The sequence below is a fragment of the Oncorhynchus mykiss genome, chromosome 2, assembly GCF_013265735.2.
Source record: "Oncorhynchus mykiss isolate Arlee chromosome 2, USDA_OmykA_1.1, whole genome shotgun sequence".
Classification (NCBI taxonomy): domain Eukaryota; kingdom Metazoa; phylum Chordata; class Actinopteri; order Salmoniformes; family Salmonidae; genus Oncorhynchus; species Oncorhynchus mykiss.
Window position 1 is genome coordinate 38475119 of NC_048566.1, and position 26001 is coordinate 38501119.

Here is a 26001-nt window from a genome sequence, read left to right on the forward strand (position 1 = left end):
TGGCAGCCAGCTAAATGCAATTGCACACATCAAGAGGGTCACAGTGATTTTGTAATCTTTTTGCAGTCCAAATACCACTACACAGGTCTAGACAGAGGAACATCAGAACCGACATTAAAAATAATAATTTCCGCTTCGATGGACAAAGTCATGTTTTATTGACAGTGTTTTGGATTACGAAAAACCCTTTAAGAGACAAAGTAGCATGTTGTCATCTTGTGTGTTCCTTTCCTGGTTGAGTGAAAACAGCTGCTGGATTGAGTGACTGGAGGTTGTCCCAGCTACCTGGTGAGTGGACAAGCCTGGACATGCTTGTGTGGCCAAGGCGAGCCTGCTGGGCCCTTGACTTGAGGCAGAAGGATGGACAACAGGAGGGCAGAGACGGTTTGCCAGGTAGCGACTGTGCTTGGGTGTTTGTTTGTTCGACAGCATGTACAGCAGTCTGTACATGTACCGTGTGTAGCCTACATGTGTTACTGGACTCAGTGTTATGGAATAGATATGATTTGGGATAGTCTAGAACACACTTCGGTACAGTTATACCCACATTCAAATGTGTTGGGTTTGTCCTAGGATGAACCGCTGAAATGGTATGAAGTGGGTGGATCTCCAGTAGTTTTGTGACTAACACCCACAGCCAATGAAACAAATTGCAACGGTCATAAAAGATTGACGAGGACGAATCCGAAGTCTGAATTAATAGTCTGCGATTAAATAAATTGCAGTCCTCCAATAGTTTATATAAACGAGCGACATACGAACCAATAACCTGAGCTGGAACTCTCATTTCAGAACCATTTTAATTTCAATCTTGTCTCATGACAAAATTATTATGAATGCCATTATAGATATTCTATTAGAACTGCCGTGCTCAAGTCATTACATGAGTCCCATTTTCAGCTGGCGGCGCTGGTGACAGTGAGAGAAGCCACCCTCTTTAACATCCATTGCTCAAGCTCAGACACCCAACGGAGAACAACTAATTCATCCCTGCTCTTTGTTCGCACAATAATACACTGTGTTACATAACAGCATATCTCTCTCTGAGAGATTTCATCCACTGACACCAAAACTCTCAGCCTTTAGCGTGTCTCTGTAATGTGTCTTTCAAGCTTCAGAAGGAGGACTACTAACCACAGAGGAGGGATACATTTGGACATTTATAGGGACAATATATAACACCCTGACAGTATCCTCCCATGCAGTTTGGACCCAACCACACAATGGTTAGATCCTCCAGACAGGCTGACTGGCCGTCCCTCCACCACCATCCCAAGTACGTGAAACATTTTCAAATGTGCATATTCACCGGCAAATGGAAAAGTAATGCACTGTGCATTGTCCCACCTGATAGCATGTTAGCCCTGAACCGCGAGGCAGAGTGGCGGGCTGATTTCTGAAGCACCCTGCAATCAATGGGTCCCTGACAGGGCTGAGTAAGGCTGAGCGGGGCTGTTCAGCCAGCGTGGCACCCTGCTCCATAGCTCATCAACCCCCATGGAGGGGCTACGTCTGTGGGGAGATCTCTCAAACCCTCCTCTCAAACCATCCATCACCACCCAGGGAGGCAATCACCAGCCCATTTCCATGTGCAGTTTTTTCTTACCTCCATCAATTCGTACAAATCAAGGTGTACAGATGACTGGCAAGCCATGGGAAGGAAGGGAGGGGGGAATTCAAGGGATGGGAAAATCTGAAAATGGCAAGTAAATAACCGTTCATGGGGTTGAATATGACGGAAAGGTAGAGATTATTTGGCAAAAAAAAGTGTGTGCCGCTGTTGGTGTCAAAGTCGTCTGGAATTGTCCCTATGGTCCCAATGATTTGCAAAACACAATGCTGTCAGATCACATTCAGGCCCATGCACTGGACATAGTATTGACTGAGTGCTCCATTGAAGTTATTTCAACCCTCAAATGTGCATAAGACGATTGGAAACATGGGAAATGATTGAATGGTCATCAATTCCCTCACAACCGTCAGCGTGTAAGACCCTGTAATTGGTCTGAAAAATGTAAATGTATGGACGATAATCCAGTGAGAGGAGGAAGATGGGGTATTCGTAAAAGGGCAGGAGAGGGGAAGGGAAAGGCCATTGTCCCCATGCCGGAATTACAACAATGAGCACATGCTGAACAGGATTGCATCTCCAGTTAGACAGGAATTGGAATAGAGAGTGAATTTATTACTATACCTTTATTTGAATGAAACCCCAAACAAAAGCTTATCTTTTCCTCCTAAAGGAATAAGAGTTTAAATGAGCGTTTTTTTCACCGCTCAAAGAAAAAAATGAGGGAGGAGAGAAGGAGGAGGGAGGAGGTTGTTAAGAGGGGAAAAGGAGCCCTTTCCTATCATCTTCATGTCTAAGATGAAACAAAGGCAAAAATGTATTAATAAATGAACAAAAGTCTAACATCCTGACAGTCTGATAAAGCCCAGTCTTTACAGTTGAACACTGAAGCGTTAGTCAGCAAAAGCCCATCATTGCAGGTAATATCTTCTCTGGTCCTCTCTTTTAAAGTTTGACAGTGGCTGGAGCAGCTCCCCGCTCTAATAGGTACCACTCGGAACACACACAGTCTCTCTCTCTCTTTCTCACACACACACACACACACACACACACACACACACACACACACACACACACACACACACACACACACACACTGTGCTGGCTCTGTTATCTCCAAAGTGCTTGCTCTGTCTATTGACGGAGAACATGCACGCTCTGATCTCTCTGCTCAGCTCGTGCCAGCCGTCATTAACGGCTGCAGACAGAGGCTCACAAAGCCCCACTGATTGTACCCTTGCCTCCAAGAGTGCCCCGAATAGGAATAAAGCTTTTTCAATCACCCTTACGATCTCATGTGGTTCAATCAGTGATTTTGGTGTGAGCAAAACCGACTATCCAAGTCTAACAATGGGCAATTGTGATGCATACATGATTCAAACTTTGGATCAATCAATGAATTCTATACATAGCGTATAATGTACAGCCTAATACGTATATTTCCAGTTACTTTATCATTACGGCCCTGTTCACTTACCTAAAAAAATGCATATTTCCTTCCTACTTTCCTTGAAGAAATAACAAATTTGACATAACGTGGATTGTTGGAAGCTGTGTTGTCTAACCCTTACTGTTACCTATCAATCCTTGTCAGATCAGTGATTACTTCAACGAGTACGTTTACATGCACACTAATAATTTGATGGCTGTAGGCCAAGTACGGCATTAGTAATCTAAACACCTTACTCTGCTTATCTTAATTGGCGTAAAGGTCATAATCGAAGTAAGCACACTGCTGACTAAAACCAGATATCTGAGCAATCTTTCAAATGATTAGGGCATGTAAACACCTTTAATTGGAGTTCCAGTGGTGTATTGGATCTGTGCATGTCCTACACCAGCTTTTCAAGCCTCCCTCTTTTGCGTGAGTGAAGAGAGTTCGAAAAAAACTCAAAGTATGCATCATAGAAATCCAGGTAACGGCCAAAATAATGGAAACACTTGAGTAAATGAGGGATACAGTGTATTGAAAGCAGGTGCTTCCCCAGGTAGTTACAGGTAGTTAAGCAATTAACATCCCATCATGCTTAGTGTCATGTATATAATTGCTGGGTAGGCCATTATTTTGGCTACCATGGCTGGATGACAATGCTCCTATCCACAGGGCATGGGTTTTCACTGAATGGTTTGATGAGCATGAAAATGATGGCCATCTCAGTCACCAGATCTTAACCCAATTGAACACTTATGAGAGACTCTGGAGTGGCGTCTGAGACGACGTTTTCCACCACCGTCAACAAAACACCAAATTATGGAATTACTCTTTGAAGAATGGTGTCGTATCCCTCCAATAAGGTTCCAGACACTTGTAGAATCTATGCCAAGGCGCACTGAAGCTGTTCTGGCTCGTGGTGGCCCAACGCTCTATTAAGATGCTTTACGTTGGTGTTTCCTTTATTTTGTCAGTTACCTATAGTTTTCACATACAAACTTTATGTGTCCAAACACAGAATCAAATAGGCTTCCCAGAAATAAGATGGTGGGTATGGTTTATTTTGACTGCCGATTTTCTGAATGTATCAAAGTCCCATGTAAAAGGGATTATTAAGGAAACAATTATTCTTGTAAAGCATGTAAACATTTTAATAGAACTATTGTATTAATCTGAGTATTCACAATAATCACATTATTGTGTTCCTGTAAACAAACCCAATGAAGGGAAGAAGGAAGGATTCATTTGAAAAGTATTCAAACATGACTTACATTGCAGGGTGCGCTCCACAGAATGCCTACGTCTCCTTCAGGAATGGGCCTGTGCACATTTAAAGTAATTACTCTTTGAGACAGACAGGCGATCCATACGTGGACAGTGCAGCGAGAGCAAGTGCAGGGCATTAAACAAGCATTCATTCTGGGACGCCCCCTGCATGCCAATCATTTTAAGTGTGGCCTTTCTCTGTTGGTCATATATCACTGTACAACAATCAGACTGGTAATGTTGAGGGTCTCTTGTTCTCATAGGAGATACTTTGCAAAATGCCATACAATCTATAGTAGGTACAAGTATAATTTGGTTGAATGAAATCCAAATAATTTGTGATATAAGCAATATGTGAATGGAAGTGACATAACTAATGTTACATTTCACTATTTTGACATATATAATGACACCATGACTATATGTGAATGTTTTCATGTATCCAGGATGTAAGGGTGAGGAACAATCCCATGAAAAATCAGAGGGTTTTCTCTATTACCACCAAAGGCAGCCTTACCCTCTCCTCAACCCTAATGTCTGACATTTAGAATATATCACTTTAGACATTCAGGGTATTGCTGTTTCTAAGCTGCAATGCTCATGTATGTTTCCGTAATATATTTCACCGTCTAGACATCGCATTGTCGTAGAGGGCGGCTGTTAAGCTGCTATTTCCTGTGTTTATTTCCAATCCTAGAGGTCACTGATGCACCTCTCACCTCAATGTTCTTGGGCCTTAGCAGAATGACTCAGCAGTGCCTTTGACATTTCCCCATATTTCCCCCATTTCCAGTGTAATGAGCTCACTGCACATTTGCTATCCCTGGCTTCCTTCATGTTTTAGATGGTATCAGGATGGCAGAAGGGATGATTGTATGAAAGGATTCCATTCGCATATGAAGACTATAATCTTAAAGATAATATGAAAAGGTAATGGTATAGGAAACCTACAAAATATGAGCAAGATCCCCCTCTACAGTTTAGAAAATGCTGTCAAAATGCTGTGCTGATAAACATTTACAATACATGTTTCACTTAAGGGAATATATATATATATATATATCTCACGAAGCACACAGAAGAAATACAAACAATGAGAACATTGCCATGCCAACATGACAACATCTCTGTCCAGTTATAGAATATTCTGCTAGGCTCGAATCATATACATACTGTATAACAAAAATACACAGAATAATAATTCCTTAGATCTAAAATGATTAGCATGGACAAATATGACAAGCATTGTTTACTTTCCGACGTCAGAGTAATTCATACGTTGCAGATGTCTCGTTACATTTACATGTGATTGTTGTGACATCCTTCCGCTGACTCATCTAAGCAAATAATAGTCACTGATTAAAGGCTATTGTTCCTCATGCAAATTGTATAATCTCAAGTTTACCCTTGATGTCATGCACCTAATTAACCAGTTTCAAAATTGCTATTTTTTTAGTGCAGAATATAGATCAGATTTCTCACTCTGTATATTGTGTGTACTGTAATATCAGGTTGAAGTTTAAAGGTTAAGGGCTGTTGTTTGTGAGATTGAATTTTCTACGCTTGACTGACTCCTGCTCTGCTGGACTTGTAGCCAGCGATTCACTATTCATTTTCATCACATCTTCGAGCAATATGCAAACCACACTACTAGTGATCAAATGAACAGTGACAGATTTTAGTACCAATGTCTATAAGCCTCCAGTAAGCGGCGCATTATGAAATCATGTATAACCTTCGTACTGTATATAGACTGAGCCATGATATGAACACTAAAATGCATTATACACAGATGGTTCATAGACAGTGTTATTGCACCCAATTGTGGAGTCAAACCCCATGTCATGACATAGAAGACAGTGGTTAACCAAAAAAGACTGGCAGTTAGAACAGAACTATAACACCGTGGAACCAAACCGAGCGCTACTATGAGTAACTGGAAACCGTTACATTTTTTATTTTACCTTTATTTAACTAGGCCAGTCAGTTAAGAACAAATTCTTATTTACAATGACGGCCTACCGGGGAACAGTGAGTTAAATGCCTTATTCAGGGGCAGAACGACAGGAATTTGATCCAGCAAAATTGTGGTTACTGGCCCCATGCTCTAACCACTAGCCTACCTGCCATGAACAAATCAATCTTATAAAAAATACTGAGGGGAAAGTTGAGAGTGAAAAAATATACATTTGAGAAAAACACTGCGGCGAAACTACTCATTAACTCTCTTTGATAGAGAATTGATTTTGGAGAATACGCGTGCTGATTAGACCGAGGACCAATCAAACACTTCATTCTTGATAAAAAATAAAAGGTCAGGTGTCATCCAATCACATCGCAGATTGGCAGGCCCCTTGCTGACAACATAAACTGCTATTACTATGACAGCCATCCCAGGCCTTCTAAGATTCTCGCTCACTTCTGTAGTGGTGACCTGAGGGAAGGGTACTGTTCTGAACGTTGGATGGAATGCCCTTCTGCCAATGCTATGGTTCATGCATGCATCGCTAATAGCTTAGCTGATCTGCAGCGACAATCCCAAGTCGCCCACTAACCTCCACTCCCCCATTCAATTCCTCTCCCGTGCCTCCCCATCAATGATAATCTCCATCTCAAGTCCCATCTATCTTCGTCTGGGTACATGCAGAAGGGCAGGCCTTAAGTGATTCATATACTCTGTGGTTAACCATAGTGCACCCCGGGGACAGTAGACGGTTAAACATTCCTTTAGATGGAGGAGGATACCCAGGTTGTCTTATATAGCACACGGAGAGGCCACAGAGGGATCTTCAGGTGCTTTCACTGTGTTAACTAAATTGACAGTGGCTTCCAACCTCCAAGCTATCAGTCAATGGTGGGAGTGAGCGAGTGCAGTAAACGCGGAAGCTCGAGAGGTATCTCTCTGCAATGGTTTGGCCCAGGGAGGTTTGTTTTAGCAACAAACCCCCCCCCCCCCCCCCGCCATGAAACCTCACACACAATGCAGGGAAGGATTCACACGACCAGACCTGACATTTGCAGCGCACCCATAACAATAAGGTGCCTGATTAAAAAGGCAGACTGAAATCATACCACGCCCTGTACATTGTACTAAGTCCCAGCTAAATAGGATTTAAACCCCGTGCCGCCCACTGATACCTTCGGTGTCAAATCCTGATTACTATAAAGAGGAGGAGAAAAGGTCTCGCTGTTGTAATGTCTGTGTAACAAGGGGTGTCTTAGAGCTGCGTAGTTACACCAGGATACACAGTCCGTGGACAGATAAGGCTGTATTTTTATAGAGAAGGCGGAGGAAACTGCTCCGTTGAATGCCATGCTATTTGAAAGGCGACGCAATAAAGGCTCTGTTTTTATCTTGCTTGGGGCAATGCACAAAAGAAGCGAGCATAGCCACGTGGCAGGTTTTAAAATTGGGATCAAAAGGTTCAAGCTAATTAACAAACTAAATAAGAGTCTCCCAAGCTGCGTCTGCTCTCTCTCTCTCCCCGTCCCTCTCCGTCTCCCTCCAGTCTGGAGGGAAAAATAATGGATGGGAGACCATAACGGTGTGTGTGTGTTTGTGTGTGTATGCATGTGTGGGATGGGAATGGAAAGAGGATACCTAGTCAGTTGCACAACTGAATGCATTTAACTCAACCCCTCTGAATCAGAGAGGTGTGGGGACACATTTTCCACCAACAGGATCGGTTCCAATTAACCATGCTATAGAGAACCATGACCCACAAAATAAAATGGCTGTCAAAATCCAGGAAAGCACACTTCCGGCTGCTATAATAGTCCCAGGAGGCTGCTGGGGAGAGACAGGGAGACGGATAACTGACTTTATCATGCGTGCAAGCTGTTTTTGGTTATGTTCAATTCAATATATTACCTCAATACTTCACACTGAATACATAAGAGTAATCTAGAAAAACATCAACAGTTAATACTGAAACTCTACTCAATAAAACTCCTGCCCAACTCAAGTTTTTGGCTAATTTCTTCAGAACTAGACGGACGCATTGATGTGGGGGTTGCTCAATATTATTTATTGAAACAGTTATCAGAAGCAAATGCTTGCCGCAGATCTTTCACTGTGGAGCGCACACTTTGTAGTATGATATGAAAACACCATCTGGTGTGGGAACACAGCTAGGCTAGCTGTGTAGCTAAAAGGCGCTACTGTGTCAACCTTACGGTTAGGGATATCCGTTACATTAATCCCCAATGGATTTTGGTTTTAATAATCATTACCTAGCATGCATAATGCAACAGCTCTACTAATGTACACGGCAGGTGTACTCTTTCTTGAGACAACGTATAGCATCATCATGGTGTTTCCCGTTGTGTCAACGTTTTCATAAGGCCTTATATTAAACCTTTCCTATTATGGTCTTTCATTAGAATTTCATTAGATTATGTCAAAATAGTGACACTAATATGTCACTTACGCTGACATATTTCTGGATTCATAACACGTAACACATGAATATGAAAGTTCCTAACAGTAGCCTTATATTTCAGTATATTGCCTGGAGTGTTTGCTTGTTTGTAGGGTAACATTGTGTCTCCTATGGAGCAGAAACAGTGTGTTCTGATGACAGCGGAGGATTGGAAAGAACACATTCTGAGACAGGGCCCTCTCCTGAACAATATGAACATCTGCCGTTTCTCATCAGCTATATTCAAGCTAATGACGGGCCGCAAGTTTGCTGACAGTGAATGGAATTGGATTGTGTACAAGAGCCCCTGTGAGACCAGACATATGTTCTGGAGTGTGTTTGTGGATGGAGTTCTTGTGAGTGTGCGTTTTATATATATATATATATATAGAGAGAGAGAGATGCTGAGAGAGAGAGAGAGATGCTGAGAGAGAGAGAGAGAGAGAGAGAGAGAGAGAGAGAGAGAGGCATGAGTTATTAAGTGAAGACGTTGTGTATATTGTGCCTGTGTGGGCGAGTGAAGTGTGTTTTTGACAGGTAGAATAACTGTTGTATCCTTCTTCCCTTTCAATCTCCGTATCTGTCTCTGCGTCGCTAACAGAGACCACTGCATCACACACATTAAAGGAGCCCACTCTCGCTGGATACAATTGTACTGTGACCTCTCCCCGTCTTTGTTCGTATGCACCGCAACAACTCCCAGGCTGCTAGCCTAGCGCTCTGCCAAGAGGATTCTCCCTGCTTGCAGCCTCCTCTTCTGTCTAGGGACAGATTAAATTCACATAAATTAGTCGTTTTCCACTCTGGCAATCGATGGCCATCTTAATTCCACACAACTGTTGATGTGTTCACCTCTTGCTGTTGCCTTTCTTTATCTTTTATTTTATTTCACCTTTATTTAACCAGGTAAGCTAGTTGAGAACAAGTTCTCATTTACAACTGCGACCTGGCCAAGATAAAGCAAAGCAGTGCGACAGAAACAACACAGAGTTACATGGAATAAACAAGTGTACCGTCAACACAATAGGAAAAAAAAGAAAGTCTATATACAGTGTGTGCAAATGGCATGAGGAGGTATGGCAATAAATAGGCCATAGTAGCAAAGTAATTACAATTTAGCAGATTAACACTGGAGTGATAGATGAGCAGATGATGGTGTGTAAGTAGTGATACTGGTGTGCAAAAGAGCAGCAAAGTAAATAAAAACAATATGGGGTTGAGGTAGGTAGATTGGGTGGGCTATTTACAGATGGACTATGTGCAGCAATCAGTTAGCTGCTCAGATAGCTGATGTTTAAAGTTAGTGAGGGAAATATAAGTCTCCAGCTTCAGCGATTTTTGCAATTAGTTCCAGTCACTGGCAGCAGAGAACTTTAAGGAAAGGCGGCCAAAGGAGATGTTGGCTTTGGGGATGACCAGTGAGATATACCTGCTGGAGCACGTGCTACGGGTGGGTGTTGTTATCGTGACCAGTGAGCTGAGATAAGGCGTAGCTTTACCTAGCATAGACTTATAGATGGTCTGGAGCCAGTGGGTCTGGCAACGAATATGTAGTGAAGGCCAGCCGACTAGAGCATACAGGTCGCAGTGGTGGGTGGTATAAGGCGCTTTGGTAACAATACTGTGATAGACTGCATCCAATTTGCTGAGTAGAGTATTGGAAGCTCTTTTGTAGATGACATCGCCGAAGTCGAGGATCGGTAGGATAGTCAGTTTTACTAGGGTAAGTTTGGCGCCGTGAGTGAAGGAGGCTTTGTTGCGAAATAGAAAGCCGATTCTAGATTTGATTTTGGATTGGAGATATTTGATATGAATCTGGAAGGAGAGTTTACAGTCTAGCCAGGCACCTAGGTATTTGGAGTTGTCCACGTATTCTAGGTCAGAACCGTCCAGAGTAGTGATGCTAGTCGGGCGGGCGGGTGAGGGCAGCGAACGGTTGAAAAGCATGCATTTGGTTTTGCTAGTGTTTAAGAGCAGTTGGAGGCCACGGAAAGAGTTTTGTATGGCATTGAAGCTCGTTTGGAGGTTAGTTAACACAGTGTCCAAGGAAGGGCCAGATGTATACAGAATGGTGTCGTCTGCGTAGAGGTGGATCAGGGAATCACCCGCAGCAAGAGCGACATCGTTGATATACAGTGGGGCAAAAAAGTATTTAGTCAGCCACCAATTGTGCAAGTTCTCCCATTTAAAAAGATGAGAGGCCTGTAATTTACATCATAGGTACACTTCAACTATGACAGACAAAATGAGGGGAAAAAAATCCAGAAAATCACATTGTAGGATTTTTAATGAATTTATTTGCAAATTATGGTGGAAAATAAGTATTTGGTCACCTACAAACAAGCAAGATGTCTGGCTCTCACAGACCTGTAACTTCTTCTTTAAGAGGCTCCTCTGTCCTCCACTCGTGACCTGTATTAATGACACCTGTTTGAACTTGTTATCAGTATAAAAGACACCTGTCCACAACCTCAAACAGTCACACTCCAAACTCCACTATGGCCAAGACCAAAGAGCTGTCGAAGGACACCAGAAACAAAATTGTAGACCTGCACCAGGCTGGGAAGACTGAATCTGCAATAGGTAAGCAGCTTGGTTTGAAGAAATCAACTGTGGGAGCAATTATTAGGAAATGGAAGACATACAAGACCACTGATCATCTCCCTCGATCTGGGGCTCTACGGAAGATCTCACCCCATGGGGTCAAAATGATCACAAGAACGGTGAGCAAAAATCCCAGAACCACACGGGGGGCCTAGTGAATGACCTGCAGAGAGCTGGGACCAAAGTAACAAAGCCTACCATCAGTAACACACTATGCCGCCAGGGACTCAAATCCTGCAGTGCCAGACGTGTCTCCCTGCTTAAGCCAGTACATGTCCAGGCCCGTCTGAAGTTTGCTAGAGAGCATTTGTATGATCCAGAAGAAGATTGGGAGAATGTCATATGGTCAGTTGAAACCAAAATATAACTTTTTGGTAAAAACTCAACTCGTCGTGTTTGGATAACAAAGAATGCTGAGTTGCATCCAAAGAACACCATACCTACTGTGAAGCATGGGGGTGGAAAAATCATGCTTTGGGGCTGTTTTTCTGCAAAGGGACCAGTGCGACTGATCCGTGTAAAGGAAAGAATGAATGGGGCCATGTATCGTGAGATTTTGAGTGAAAACCTCCTGCCATCAGCAAGGGCATTGAAGATGAAACGTGGCTGGGTCTTTCAGCATGACAATGATCCCAAACACACCGCCCGGGCAACGAAGGAGTGGCTTCGTAAGAAGCATTTCAAGGTCCTGGAGTGGCCTAGCCAGTCTCCAGATCTCTACCCCATAGAAAATCTTTGGAGGGAGTTGAAAGTCCGTGTTGCCCAGCAACAGCCCAAAAACATCACTGCTCTAGAGGAGATCTGCATGGAGGAATGGGCCAAAATACCAGAAACGTGTGTGTGAAAACCTTGTGAAGACTTACAGAAAACTTTTGACCTCTTGTCATTGCCAACAAAGGGTATATAACAAAGTATTGAGAAACGTTTGTTATTGACCAAATACTTATTTTCCACCATAATTTGCAAATAAATTCATAAAAAATCATACAATGTGATTTTCTGGAATTTTTTTCTCATTTTGTCTATCATAGTTGAAGTGTACATATGATGAAAATTACAGGCCTCTCATCTTTTTAAGTGGGAGAACTTGCACAATTGGTGACTGACTAAATACTTTTTTGACCCACTGTATACAGAGAAAAGAGTCAGCCCGAGAATTGAACCCTGTTCACCACTATCTTTCTCTCTTCTTTCTGTTGTCGGGATTCTGATTGCACACAACGGCCTTTTTCCCAACCTTTTGAAATATTGGCGAGTCCTTAAAAATGAGAAGTTTGCATGAACCCCGGTGAGGAGGATCTAGGCAAGTGTGTGTATGTGAGAGATAGTGAGTGAGTGAGTGAGAGAGAGAGTGAACGGAGAGTGCTCTCCTTCTCGCCTGCATTCTGGAGAAGCTAATCACGTGAAGAACATTTTCTGGTTGGAAGGGATAAATACCAGCCTCTGAAGTGACTCGTCGTGTTTGGAGAATTTCAACCGATCAGCAGGTCTAATTCTCCTCACAGAAGTGTGTGGCTTTGGAACAGTCACAATGCATACAGCAGGAAATACATATTGAGACTTCTCGACTGCAATTTCACACACAAAATGTATTTAGGTAGTGTTTTCCCCAAAGCATAAATTACATTTGGGGAGACAAAATGAAAAAGCAGACATCGGCTGTTTGAGGAAGGGCAAAAGGGAGCAAAATAAATGAAAGTGATGTCATATCATGAGGAAGATTGATTGACTGGCCATGATGAAGTATTAGGTACAGTAGATAAAGTAATTGAATATTCAATACATCCCTGTCTGGCACTTAAAAGCAGCATTCAGAAATAAAAGAGACAAGAGACTATAAATTAGTTTAATTAATCTTCTGCCTACAACTAAAATGAAATAAGCATAACTATAAGTATCTATTAAAAGGTTTGTGGGCTGGTTTGTAATTTCATTGCTTCTCAGCATAAGCATTGGCTGCTCTATGACAGTGAGGCATGAGAGTGAGCCATCCATTATATATAAAATCATTGCCATTGTTCTAAGCTGTTGAAAAATTAATGTCTCTTTACCTACTGTTCAGGTATTTATATAGTTGCATTGCATCACTTAGCTTTCAGTAACTTCCCTCTAAACTTGTCATTTTACATTCTAAAATGGGTGCTATAGCCTACCTCATGACAAATTAAGTGTACTCAAAGCTCAGTGGTTGGCTGAATTTGTTACATAACCATTGGCGTCCATTGAAGTTGGCATAACTTAAAGACGAAGTCCGGGATCTTAAGCACAACTACGAATTGGATTCATCACATATCAAACTCAATTTAAAAGGAACCACCAGCTTTCATGTTCTGAGCAAGGAACTTAAACGTTAGCTTTCTTACATGGCACATATTGCACTTTTACTTTCGCATTATTTAAACCAAATTGAACATGTTTCATTATTTATTTGAGGCTAAATTGATTTTATTGATGTATTATATTAAGTTAAAATAAGTGTTCATTCAGTATTGTTGTAATTGTCATTATTACAAATACATGTTAAAATTTTTAAAAATTGGCCGATTAATCTGTAACGGCTTTTTTAGGTCCTTCAATAATAGGTATCGATATCGGCGTTGAAAAACCATAGTCGGTCAACCTCTACTTTGAATAGCGGGTAGTTAGAACGCAAGAATGCTTCTTTTTGCGAGACTGTCCTTGAAAGAGATCATGTCTCGATTTGTTTAGAATTTTCTCAATGGCATGCTGTAGAGAAACAGATTAGGCCGTTGGTCTAGTCTCTGACAAAGCACAAGCAAATGCCTGAATTCATGACTATTGTACAGTGTTGCACCATTTAACATGGTCCTTGTTTCCACGTATGACTGAGAGAATCAATTTAATCATGAGCACCGGTAGACACAATCAATAGGTGTCTGAGCTTCACTGATTACAAGCTAAAACCAGACCTCATTGTCAACCAGGGTAGCCTAGCAAAAAATATACTAAAATCACTCTATCCACCATAGAAATGATGGTATGAACACTAGTTGTTTAGCAGGGTAAATACAAGAAAAAGAAGAGAAGAGGGAGGACGCTGAAGGTTAGGAGGAATAAAATAGGCCTAGATATAGTAGAATGAGACTTCTCTCTTTTCTTCCCTCAGACGTTTACAGGCCTGCAGAAGGAGCGCGATTGACCATCTGGCCCTCAGTATGGAGCTATGCACTGTAAAAACACTCAAATCAATGGAAACAACTCCACCTTGGATGCCCACCATTACACAGATGGTGTACTTGGAGAGAACTGCTTAGGCTTCCTAACGAAGAGCAGACACTGCACAGACAGAACACCCCACGCCACTGGCCCGCCACCACCACCCACTTCCAGTGAATGTTGCTTGCTTGTTTGCTATTGTAACGTATTGTTCCCACGCTGACCGGCGACCATGAACTACAGCAGGGCCCTCTGGTGGTCTGTTGATAAATGGCTTTGACCCGGAATTTGAGTGTGTGAAAAGTATACTCGTACAGACACACACATACCCACAGATACACTCTCTTAACGTCACACATAATGCACATGCACACAGCGGAGTCGTTTCAACTAAACCTAGAGTATGGCAAGCTAAATTGACTCCAGCCATTATCACCGTGTTGCTGTAGTGTCACTCACCTCAGTCAATAGGGGACTTAACACTCCACAAACAAGCTATACAAGAATTCACTGCTACGCACCGGGATTAAAACTCTAGTTTAGTTTCATGTCAAGTCAAACAGCAGTTACCTAGCCAAAGCCATCTACTACAGCCATCTTTACGTGCTGTTCCCTGCAGCTGCATCGATACACTCTCCATAACTCTAGCCAGCCAGGCTACCACATGGTCCTAAAGTCAACCCGCTAATATCACTAAACTGCATTTGGCTTTTAAGGGTTGGAATGATTTTACTAGCCTATTTTTAATTGTTGATGTTGAGCTAGGTTATGGTGACTGCCAATTAACACCCCTTACACACAGATAGTCTAGGGTATAACATGTACCATACATGAGCATGCGATGATGCCAATAGACAAAACATACAGTAGATTACGTGCAGACAGACATACAAACCCATTAAAAGGCACTCAGAAATTAACTTAAAAATTAATGTTTACAGAGACAGTGTTATTGACATAGATGTCACTATATTATTACTGTATAAAATATGCCTAAGTAGTACAGTAGACACAACCAGCTCACACACATACAGTGGGGCAAAAAAGTATTTAGTCAGCCACCAATTGTGCAAGTTCTCCCACTTAAAAAGATGAGAGAGGCCTGTCAGACAAAATGAGAAAAAAAATCCAGAAAATCACATTGTAGGATTTTTAATGAATTTATTTGCAAATGATGGTGGAAAATAAGTATTTGGTCAATAACAAAAATGTATCTCAATACTTTGTTATATACCCTTTGTTGGCAATGACAGAGGTCAAACGTTTTCTGTAAGTCTTCACAAGGTTTTCACACACTGTTGCTGGTCTTTTGGCCCATTCCTCCATGCAGATCTTCTCTAGAGCAGTGATGTTTTGGGGCTGTTGCTGGGCAACACGGACTTTCAACTCCCTCCAAAGATTTTCTATGGGGTTGAGATCTGGAGACTGGCTAGGCCACTCCAGTATCTTGAAATGCTACTTACGAAGCCACTCCTTCGTTGCCCTGGCGGTGTGTTTGGGATCATTGTCATGCTGAAAGACCCAGCCACGTTTCATCTTCAATGCCCTTGCTGATGGTAGGCTTTGTTACTTTGGTCCCAGCTCTCTGCAGGTCATTCACTAGGTCCCCCCGTGTGGTTCTGGGATTTTTGCTCACCGTTCTTGTGATCATTTTGATCCCACGGGGTGAGATCTTGCGTGGAGCCCCACATTGAGGGAGATTATCAGTGGTCTTGTATGTCTTCCATTTCCTAATAATTGCTCCCACAGTTGATTTCTTCAAACCAAGCTGCTTACCTATTGCAGATTCTGTCTTCCCAGCCTGGTGCAGGTCTACAATTTTGTTTCTGGTGTCCTTTGACAGCTCTTTGGTCTTGGCCATAGTGGAGTTGGGAGTGTGACTGTTTGAGGTTGTGGACAGGTGTATTTTATACTGATAACAAGTTCAAACAGGTACCATTAATACAGATAACGAGTGGAGGACAGAGGAGCCTCTTAAAGAAGAAGTTACAGGTCTGTGAGAGCCAGAAATCTTGCTTGTTTGTAGGTGACCAAATACTTATTTTCCACCATAATTTGCAAATAAATTCATTAAAAATCCTACAATGTGATTTTCTGGATTTTTTCCCCTCATTTTGTCTGTCATAGTTGAAGTGTACCTATGATGACAATGACAGGCCTCTCTCATATTTTTAAGTGGGAGAACTTGCACAATTGGTGGCTGACTAAATACTTTTTTGCCCCACTGTACTCTCACACACATTCTGACGGGTTCACGTACACATTTTTGTTCATGAGGACATGAACTCAAATTCAGCACATTTTCTTGGCACATCCTTCTCATCTAGAAGAAAAATCTAAATTATATTCACAAAAAAAATTGCAATAACGCAGCTGTAGCACATTTCAAGGTACATTTGTCTCAGGCTGTAATAGAAAAAAATGGAATTCTTCAATTTGCATCACTAAAACACAGCAGAGTCTGCGCAGCATCTAAGAAATCACAACTCTCCACAACAGTGTCATAGCTGTTCACAATGCTGCAGTCAATCATCAAGACATGACCAGCCAGAAACGATGACAAACCACATCTGTAATACTCAATACAATGCATAGTTTTCTAGTGAGGCATCATGGTTTGGCTTGCTCTCAATATTTTTCTAATGATTTATATAGGAAAATATACATGTATAGGCTGCTCATTTCAACTACCAGAAATCAACATTTACTTATCCAAATATTTGATTATTTAGAATGTGTACTGTATGGCCTATATGACTGTCTTATTGGTTATTTGTTGACAGGTTAGAAACTAGACTATGGTGTAGCCTAATAACTATGTAATAACATATATTTTACTGTAAGACATAGGCCTGCCTCTTCTTTAAAAACAAATGGACTGGATTTGGGCAAAATAAAATACAACAAGAATAGAATACAATAGTGTTTGTTCACTATTTTACATAATGACTGGTTAGGGTATCTGTTAAAACAAAATATTCACATTTGTCCTGGGCCCTATCATTTAAATTGAGCCTTTTATAGCTACGTTAATGTCGACTAATGCCATTTTGAGTAATTGTCCTGCATGGCACCGAGCCACTTGTCAAAAGCGATTTGCCTTGGGACAAAAACCTATTGATCTTCATTCTGTCCCTCTCTCCTCCCGGAACAAAACGCTTCATCGTATCGCCGCGCTCAGAATGAGAATTCTCACATTGTTTTACTTGGAGTGATTCCAAAAGACAGCGGCAGCATCACGTGCTCACTTGTATCATCACATTAACCGTAAAGCAAGGGGGAAAGATTTGGAAAGAAAAGGCACTAGAGATCAACGCAGGAGTTGCTTACAAACTTCCTTCACTCCATAGGCCTTCGCGTCATGCGGCTGTCCAAAGCAGGCGACACTTGTGCCATCTCAGCACACGGGGCCCCTTAATATGTGTTGTTGTTCCTTATTTGCCATCTCTTAAGTGCAATAAGATGTTTGGGTTGTGCATATACATATTGTATTGCTATGCAAACTTTATCTACTTTTTCAAACATTTTTGATACAATGTGGTTGAATCGAAGCCTCCTGACATGAAGTCACAATAGTGGCACAGCATTTAATCCAATGTATCACTGTCATATAAACTATTGTGGGCTATAGTCTCTGCAATATTGTTTTAGATGCACACAATCATCTGATGGCATACCTTTGAAATGGGCGTAAAATATATATATATATTATAGATGAAGGGCAAGACCGTTATTCCAAAAACCACAGATGCTGCACAAGCACAGATAGAGACCCTCACTTTGCTAAATAGATAGGATTTCCACTCCAAGAACGAAACTGATTCTTTACCTATAGCCGGTCCATATTGCAGATAAATAGACAATTAATGACACTTACCTATTCGAATGACATGAGGCATCCCACAAGAGTACTGAATCCAAAAGAGACATAGAATGGCCGATGTCCAGTATTCCACAATCGAACTCCGGGCAGACAACAAAGTGTTTCGCATGATTGTAAAGTCGTGTGATCCACTTTTTAAAATTCCAAAGTCGCTTCAGTGTTGCTCATCAAATTTGAATTCGACGGAGTCATATGTGGGTTTGTGTGTCTGCGACAAATGGGCTCTCATTGTACTTGGTGCAACATTCTCTCAATGCTTTGAACGGCTTGTCAAGATTATACCCCAGTTACACACACAGGCGGATCAGTGTTACACCTGCGAATGCTGGCTGCTACAATTAGCCTGCACGAGTCTGTATCCCTTCCCCTCCTACCGTTGATGCTATTTGTCTGCTGGCTCGAGAACAACCGGGCTGGATTCCCGTACAAACGCGGAAGGGGACTGCGCCTGCGGTACTTTTGGTCGCCTCCAACGATGCTCTGACCGGTGTTAGACACAAGAAGCCTTGAAAACCTGTTTCTTAATAAGTTTCCTCAGAATTCATGCAAGCTCATAACATATTTCAAATATATAAAATATCAGTGTTGATTTGAAATATTACATTTGTCAAAAATGTAGCTTTAGCCAAATTGTAGTTATCATGCTGATTATTGTCTAAATGGTAATTAATGTTCATCTAGAAAAAATGACTCGAAAGGTTTAAGAAAAGCTTCTTCATGATGCAGTAGTCATTGCTGTCTGTTTTTCTCATAGCGTGGTGAAGGAAAAACCTATTGCGCTTCAAGTTTTAGAAAAATCAATAACAAAATATCCGTGCACGACCAGAATGGCTTTTTAAAAATTGAATGCTTGTTCAACTCGCAACCTGTGCGTGGTTGGACAGATTCACTGGTGATGATGTTTTTTGGTACTGAGCAAAGCTTGGGTTGTGGGAGCTAGCGCCACCAGCCTTATTCAATAGTGCCACTAGAGGCACTTGAATCATTAGGCATAAATCACAATATGTCCATGAAACATTTGACACGTGAGATTATACCTCCAGATTACTAAATGTTCAATTATTACTTATTTTACATCTATGTGTTGATGGTGCACTTTTGGTTAGATTAATGTTCCCTAAAAAACTGTTGAAATGTTCAGTATAAATATCTTGTTTGTCAAAAATAATCAATGGTGCATTGCTTCAAATGCATATTCTGCCAATTATACCTAAACAATTGCAATGAAACACACTACAAAAGTTTCCCCTTTTAATTTAACAGTGTATAGTCTACTCATCCCACTGAGTCATAGGCCGCTCAAATGTAAAGTTGTCTCTATGGTAAAAAAGTGCAGCCATGTCCTCACTCCATTCAGGCCTAATCAACATGTTGAAAGACAAAGAAAGCCTGCGAACAAATGTAGCAGGAAACGATTGAACGAACGGGTTGAATTGTGTATTCACATGTTGGGAGATAATAGTCTGGCAGTGGGGCGTGGGCCACTGACAAAGCAGACTGATCATCATGGTTATTCGGAAATCTCTGTCTGCGTCAATGAGCACATTCAACTCACGTAACTGCTTAGTGCCTTTCTGTCTGTCAATTTGTCATGCTTTTATATGGAGCCGTCCGTCGCAAGACGGTGGGTGAAACATGATTGCGATCGCATAGAGAGTGTGCCACCGCCTGCAGTGCACAGCCCCCTCTCTCCGCCGTAGGTACAGTAGTGACTGTGTGGAAGTATCAAGTCACATCACACGTGTATTAATCTACGCGGTGATACACAGTACTGTATTATTTACTGCCATGAAACATTCCAGTGAAAAACGCACATTAATTATATCAGCTTGTCACCTTGTTAGAAATTGAATTGATATTTTAATGAAGGAAAGGCTGAGAGTGAAATGTTGGTATCTCTAGACTGAGTCTCTACCTCTTATCTCTGCACTTGGTTTACATATTGAAATATAAAGGGATTTAAAAGATTCTGTTGGAGATACTCAGTCTGAAGATGGCGAAATGGCGATCTAGTCTTAATGAGCGTATGAATGCACTGATGGGGGAATGGCTTGGCCCATTGGTTTTATATTCCTATTTTGAATGGGGGGGGGGGGGGGGGGGGGCTGCTTGTATCATAGGGCATGCGAGCTAAAATAACTATAACTGTCTCTGCCACTGCATATTCTTGTCTTGAGGAGCAGACCCTTGGCACAATAAAAGGACTATCAATGTGAGTTATGTGGCCCTGCTCTCACATTATCAAGATTAATTGACTGCTGCTATTTCAAATACAAAATGTACACCGCTTCAGCAAACAATACATTCTGGGGGTCTGGGGGTGCCCTCTATAGAGAGCCTCGTGGCAGTGCTCACCATCACCCAGACTGATCAATGACAATGATCAGACAGGTGTGTCATCACCCAAGATGTGGTGGGATGCTATGGGAAACTATGGGATACACGCAAGCTATCGCATAGATAGACCTGGGTTCAAATACTATTTGAAAGCATGTCAAATATTTGAGCTGAGCTTGATTGAGCTTGCCTGGAGCAATGGAACCAATATAAAAGTCTCAAAAGAGTAAACCCCGCTCAACTGGCACTCCAGGCACCCTAAAGCAAACCCTCAAAGTATTTGGAAGACTTCAAATATATGAACCCAGGTCTGCAATCACAATCACCCAGTCACGCAGCACTCCTCCCCTGACAAGATGTACAGTTGATGTCAGAAGTCATTAAAACCCGTTTTTCAACCACTCCGCAAATTTCTTGTTAACAAACTATAGTTTTGGCAAGTCGGTTAGGACATCTACCTTGTGCAATGACACACATGATTTTTTCCAACAATTGTTTACAGACAGTTTATTTTACTTATTCACTGTATAACAATTCCAGTGGGTCAGAAGTTTCCTGTGCCTTTCAACAGCTTGGAAATGGTCCAGAAAAAATATGTCATGGCTTTAGAAGCTTCTGATAGGCTAATTGACATAATTTGAGTCAATTGGAGGTGTAACTGTGGATGTATTTCAAGGCCTACCTTCAAACTCAGTGCCTCTTTGCTTGACATCATTGGAAAATCAAAAGAAATCAGCCAAGACCTCAGAAACAAAATTGTAAATCTCCACAAGTCTGCTTCATCCTTGGGAGCAATTTCCAAACACCTGAAGGTACCACATGCATCTGTACAAACAATATTATGTAAATATAAACCGCTCAGGAAGGAGACACGTTCTGTCTCCTAGAGATGAACGTACTTTGGTGTGAAAAGTGAAAATCAATCCCTGAACAACAGCAAAGGACCTTGTGAAGATGCTGGAGGAAACAGGTACAAAAGTATCTATATCCACAGTAAAACGAGTCCTATATCAACATAACCTGAAAGGCCGCTCAGCAAGGAAGAAGCCACTGCTCCAAACAGCCATAAAAAAGCCAGACTACGGTTTGCAACTTCACATGGGGACAAAGATTGTACTTTTTGGAGAAACGTCCTCTGGTCTGATGAAGCAGAAATAGAACTGTTTGGCCATAATGACCATCGTTATGTTTGGAGGAAAAAGGGTGAGGCTTGCAAGCCGAAGAACACCATCCCAACCGTGAAGCACAGGGGTGGCAGCATCATGTTGTGGGGGTGCTTTGCTGCAGGAAGGTACTGGTGCACTTCACAACATAGATGGCATCATGAGGCAGGAAACTTATGTGGATATATTGAGGCAACATCTTCAGACATCAGTCTGAAAGTTAAAGCTTGGTCGCAAATGGGTCTTCCAAATGGACAATGACCCCAAGCATACTTCCAAAGTTGAGACAAAATGGCTTAAGGACAACAAAGTCAAGTTATTTGAGTGGCTATAACAAAGCCCTGACCTCAACCCTATAGAACATGTGTGGGCAGAACTGAATAAGCATGTGCGAGCAAGGAGGCCTACAAACCTGACTCAGTTACACCAGCTCTGTCAGGAGGAATGGGCCAAAAATGTGGGAAGCTTGTGGTAGGCTACCCGAAACGTTTGACCCAAGTTAATCAATTTAAAGGCAATGCTACCAAATACTAAATGAGTGTATGTAAACTTCTGACCCGCTGGGATTGTGATGAAAGAAATAAAAGCTGAAATAAATTATTCTCTCTACTATTATTCTGACATTTCACATTCTTAAAATAAAGTGGTGATCCTGACTGACCTAAAACAGGGAATTTTTACTAGGATTAAATGGCAGGAATTGTGAAACTGAGTTTAAATGTATTTGGCTAAGGTGTATGTAAACTTCCGACTTCAACCGTAAGTCCTTCTCTGTAACACAACGAGGTGGATATAATGCTAAATAAATATTGTCAGATAGTTTGTTGAATATAACAGGGATAATGAGTGGAAATTTAAATGACATCGGATGCTCATATTATTCCATGCTGGGTTAATAACTACCTCTCGATGGCACCCCCTGATTCTCTCTCTCTATGAGGTATTATCCATAATAAGGAAAGGTGCATTACTCAATTCTGTTCTAAACATGAATGGCCTGCTGGCAAACACAATACAACATTGGAAAAAGTAAAAGGGCGGTAAAACATTAAAACACCAGTGAATATTGGTTTACAAAGTCATTTTGGGGATAGTTTATTTGGTAGTCTTCACTTGGATGTATACCTGGTATAACCAATGATTTATTTATACACTAGATGACTGACAGAGGGAGCTGTTTTGAAGCACTTCGTAAAAAATATTTGGGAAGTCATAGAAATACCTTTCTTAATGTATACATTTGTTTTGCCATTTTTTATTTGTTATTCTATTACAGACACCTTAACACATACTTTTCAATTATATTATGTTAGCGAAACATAAACGTTTAAAATGTTCCTTAAAGTATAATTTTTTTGAAAGTTCTAATGTTGCTGACCCCACTACAACAAAAAGTAATTAAATACTTTGAATTATGTCCTTGAAACATTTAATTGAAATACTGTAGAATTCCATTCATTCCTATGGAGGACTGTTTCTTCTGGGTAGTGCCAATATGGCAGACCGGTGGCTTCAAACCCTCTCATTGGCCAATACATATCATCAACAATCCAGAGTTTATAATGTAAGTATTTTTTTATTATGTGAAAGAAGGGTTGGAGTTTTGGTCAGAATCTGTATGAACACTACTGTTGTGGTGTTACTGGGCAGCCTATATGACCAAAAATCATTACACATCGGCCAAGCAGTAAATTAAAAGATAATTCAACCTGACAGCTGTTAAGTCACACGTTCAGATATGACGACAGTTTGAGTGTGCTTCTGTCCTGGTGAAATGATTGCCTTCGCATTTACAAGCTAGCAGACTTTTGCGATCAATGACTTGTCTGGAGAGTCAGTCATAGCTAATGGTTCAGAAAACACCAAGTTCCCCCTGTAAAACTAGAAACATCGACAAGTGTTGCACTTAGTTGACTGGATTGATCAGCTCATTTTTGTTTTGGAGTGACGGTAACAGAATAGAAAGACACGATCAATGCTTCTCCCAAGGCGCCTTTCAGTGGCTGCTTATAACCAAGGCCTGGGATTGGCTAGGATGAGTTGTGCAATCCACAGTGTTAGATTCTTCATAATTATTTTGATAAATTGCTGTGCTGCTATTGAGCTGCAAAAATGAATCATGTGAAACATTTGTTCTCATTGATTTTCATTCTCTCTTTAAGAAGATTATAAAAGGCATCTCCACCAGGCAGAAGATAATGTTGGAGATCGAACATCTCCCTACAACAAAAGGTGAATAGGAACCCGGCTTTCAGAAATACTACAGTCTAATATGGTTATGAATTGGGTGTCAGGTTTTTCGAGCGTCTCCTTTGAAATAAACCACTTCTTTGATGACAAAGCTTTGAATGGTGTTGTGAAGTGGTTTAAAACACAATCTTATGATTGGTTTCATCAAATCCAACAATCTACTTTCCAGACCATAAATGGAAATTGTTTGGGCCCAAAGGAAATTTAAAATGAGATTCAAACAAAAATGTTAAAAATATTTTTAAAAGTTATGCGCTGCAAATTCAAAAGTATGTTTAGCCTGATTGATATGGTAATTTATTTGCATACTGTGGCAATGTAGTGTAGCAAACGTAACTCAACACCAAGCAACCTTGTCAAGAGGTTTGGATCTGTTCATGATACGGCTAAAGTCTTGTGTTGACAGACGCTGGACCCTGGTTTCTAAGGGATATACGAATAAACTGCATTATGGACAGACATTTAGACCGTGTTACTTCTATGTCGTTCTATACATCTTGATAAAGGCCTTGTCTCGTCGATCCCTCCTCTCAGAACTTATTTTCCAATGCATGTTGAGGAGGTGGTAAGGAGAGAGGATGTGAGGAATATAGAACAAAAATAATTGAGGAAGGGCCCACAGTGTCTCCCTCCAGAACTTTTCAATCATTTCTCACCCTATGTCTGTACTGGTCAAAAATATAATCTTATAGTCTACATTGTTTAGCATGGTCACGCTGAACCACAAATATTTGAACTTCACCTCCCTAACACATACTGTAAGCCTGTCAACGCTGTGTGTTTGTGGCGACTCCATCATCCTGCCATAACGTCCTTGCCGCTTTAGTGGGCAGACAGATAATTAAATGTTGATTTACTCTCTTCAACTTTACTAAAGCAATATCGCCCTACTGCTTTGCTCACTGTTGACAGGTTGAACTCTTGCCGTGGCCTAGTCGCGTATGATTCAAGGCAGCGTGCCATCTGCAGATGAGGTTATGAGGAATTGGCAAAATTCTGGCTCTGATCACAGCGTTTATATGCTGTGGGCTCAGGCCCGTTCTGGCTCGGAGCTGGAGACTGAGTTGAAGATCTATGTGGTGCGCCTGACATTTGTTGTGCCGTGGCGGGAGGGCAGACAATCACTGACCTGATCATTCATCTAGACAGTCTGGGAGATGGGAAATTAATGCTGCAAGGGTTTCAATCCAAAAAGTTATAGATGAGAATCCCGATTTCAGTACGATATCCAAACGTACCAGTAGCATAGCTTCAAGACATGATGAGGCCATGTTTGCTGTGCAGGAGCTGACACCAGTGACCTACAAACTCATTGATTCGTTCTCCAAATTATGTATTTCTACCACTGGTTTCCTCAAGGTGATTACATTACATGAAATGTAATGTCAGGTCATTGGTAAAATAGCAGCATGTGTGCCACACAAGGAGCTATGGTGGAATTGCATGAAAAGGACCCTTGAGAGGGATGGTTGGCGACCTTGTCGAGATTAATCAAGGAGTAATTCATTATCTCAGAGAACTCACTTGACTGAAATGTACTTGACCCTGGACTGCAACAAAGTGCTTCAGAGGTCAGAGATCAAATGTTGTCCTGACCTACACTCAGGGTTGTCAGAGAGCGATTTGAAAACATGTAATGCGCTGTTTGACCTATGCTGATAAAATCTAATTTGCATACTTAATTAGCATGTGGAACTCAAGACCTCCATCATCATCAGCATTGTCTTGCAGCACACTCCGCAATCCCCACAACAGTCGGTGAAGTGGCACTTTTTTTGCCAACTCAATACTTGTAATCCAACACCCACCAAACACTTACGATGAAAGACACATTTCAACCTTTTAAATGGAGGTTTGCTGCATACGTGTAGTAACATCAGGTATAGAGATGTTGCTAC

The 26001-nt window shown here is 41.4% G+C and overlaps 1 protein-coding gene across 1 annotated transcript in view; it reads right to left on the minus strand.

The window, feature by feature from the left end:
* Positions 1-19223, minus strand: part of LOC110489131 (glutamate receptor ionotropic, kainate 3) — a 115150-nt gene extending 95927 nt beyond the window's left edge. Inside the window, exon 1 of the mRNA XM_021561718.2 lies at positions 18348-19223. Within this exon, the coding sequence (XP_021417393.2) occupies positions 18348-18462 (115 nt within the window). The 5' untranslated portion in view covers positions 18463-19223. The remainder of the gene's footprint in view (positions 1-18347) is intronic.
* Between the last annotated feature and the right edge of the window lie 6778 nt (positions 19224-26001).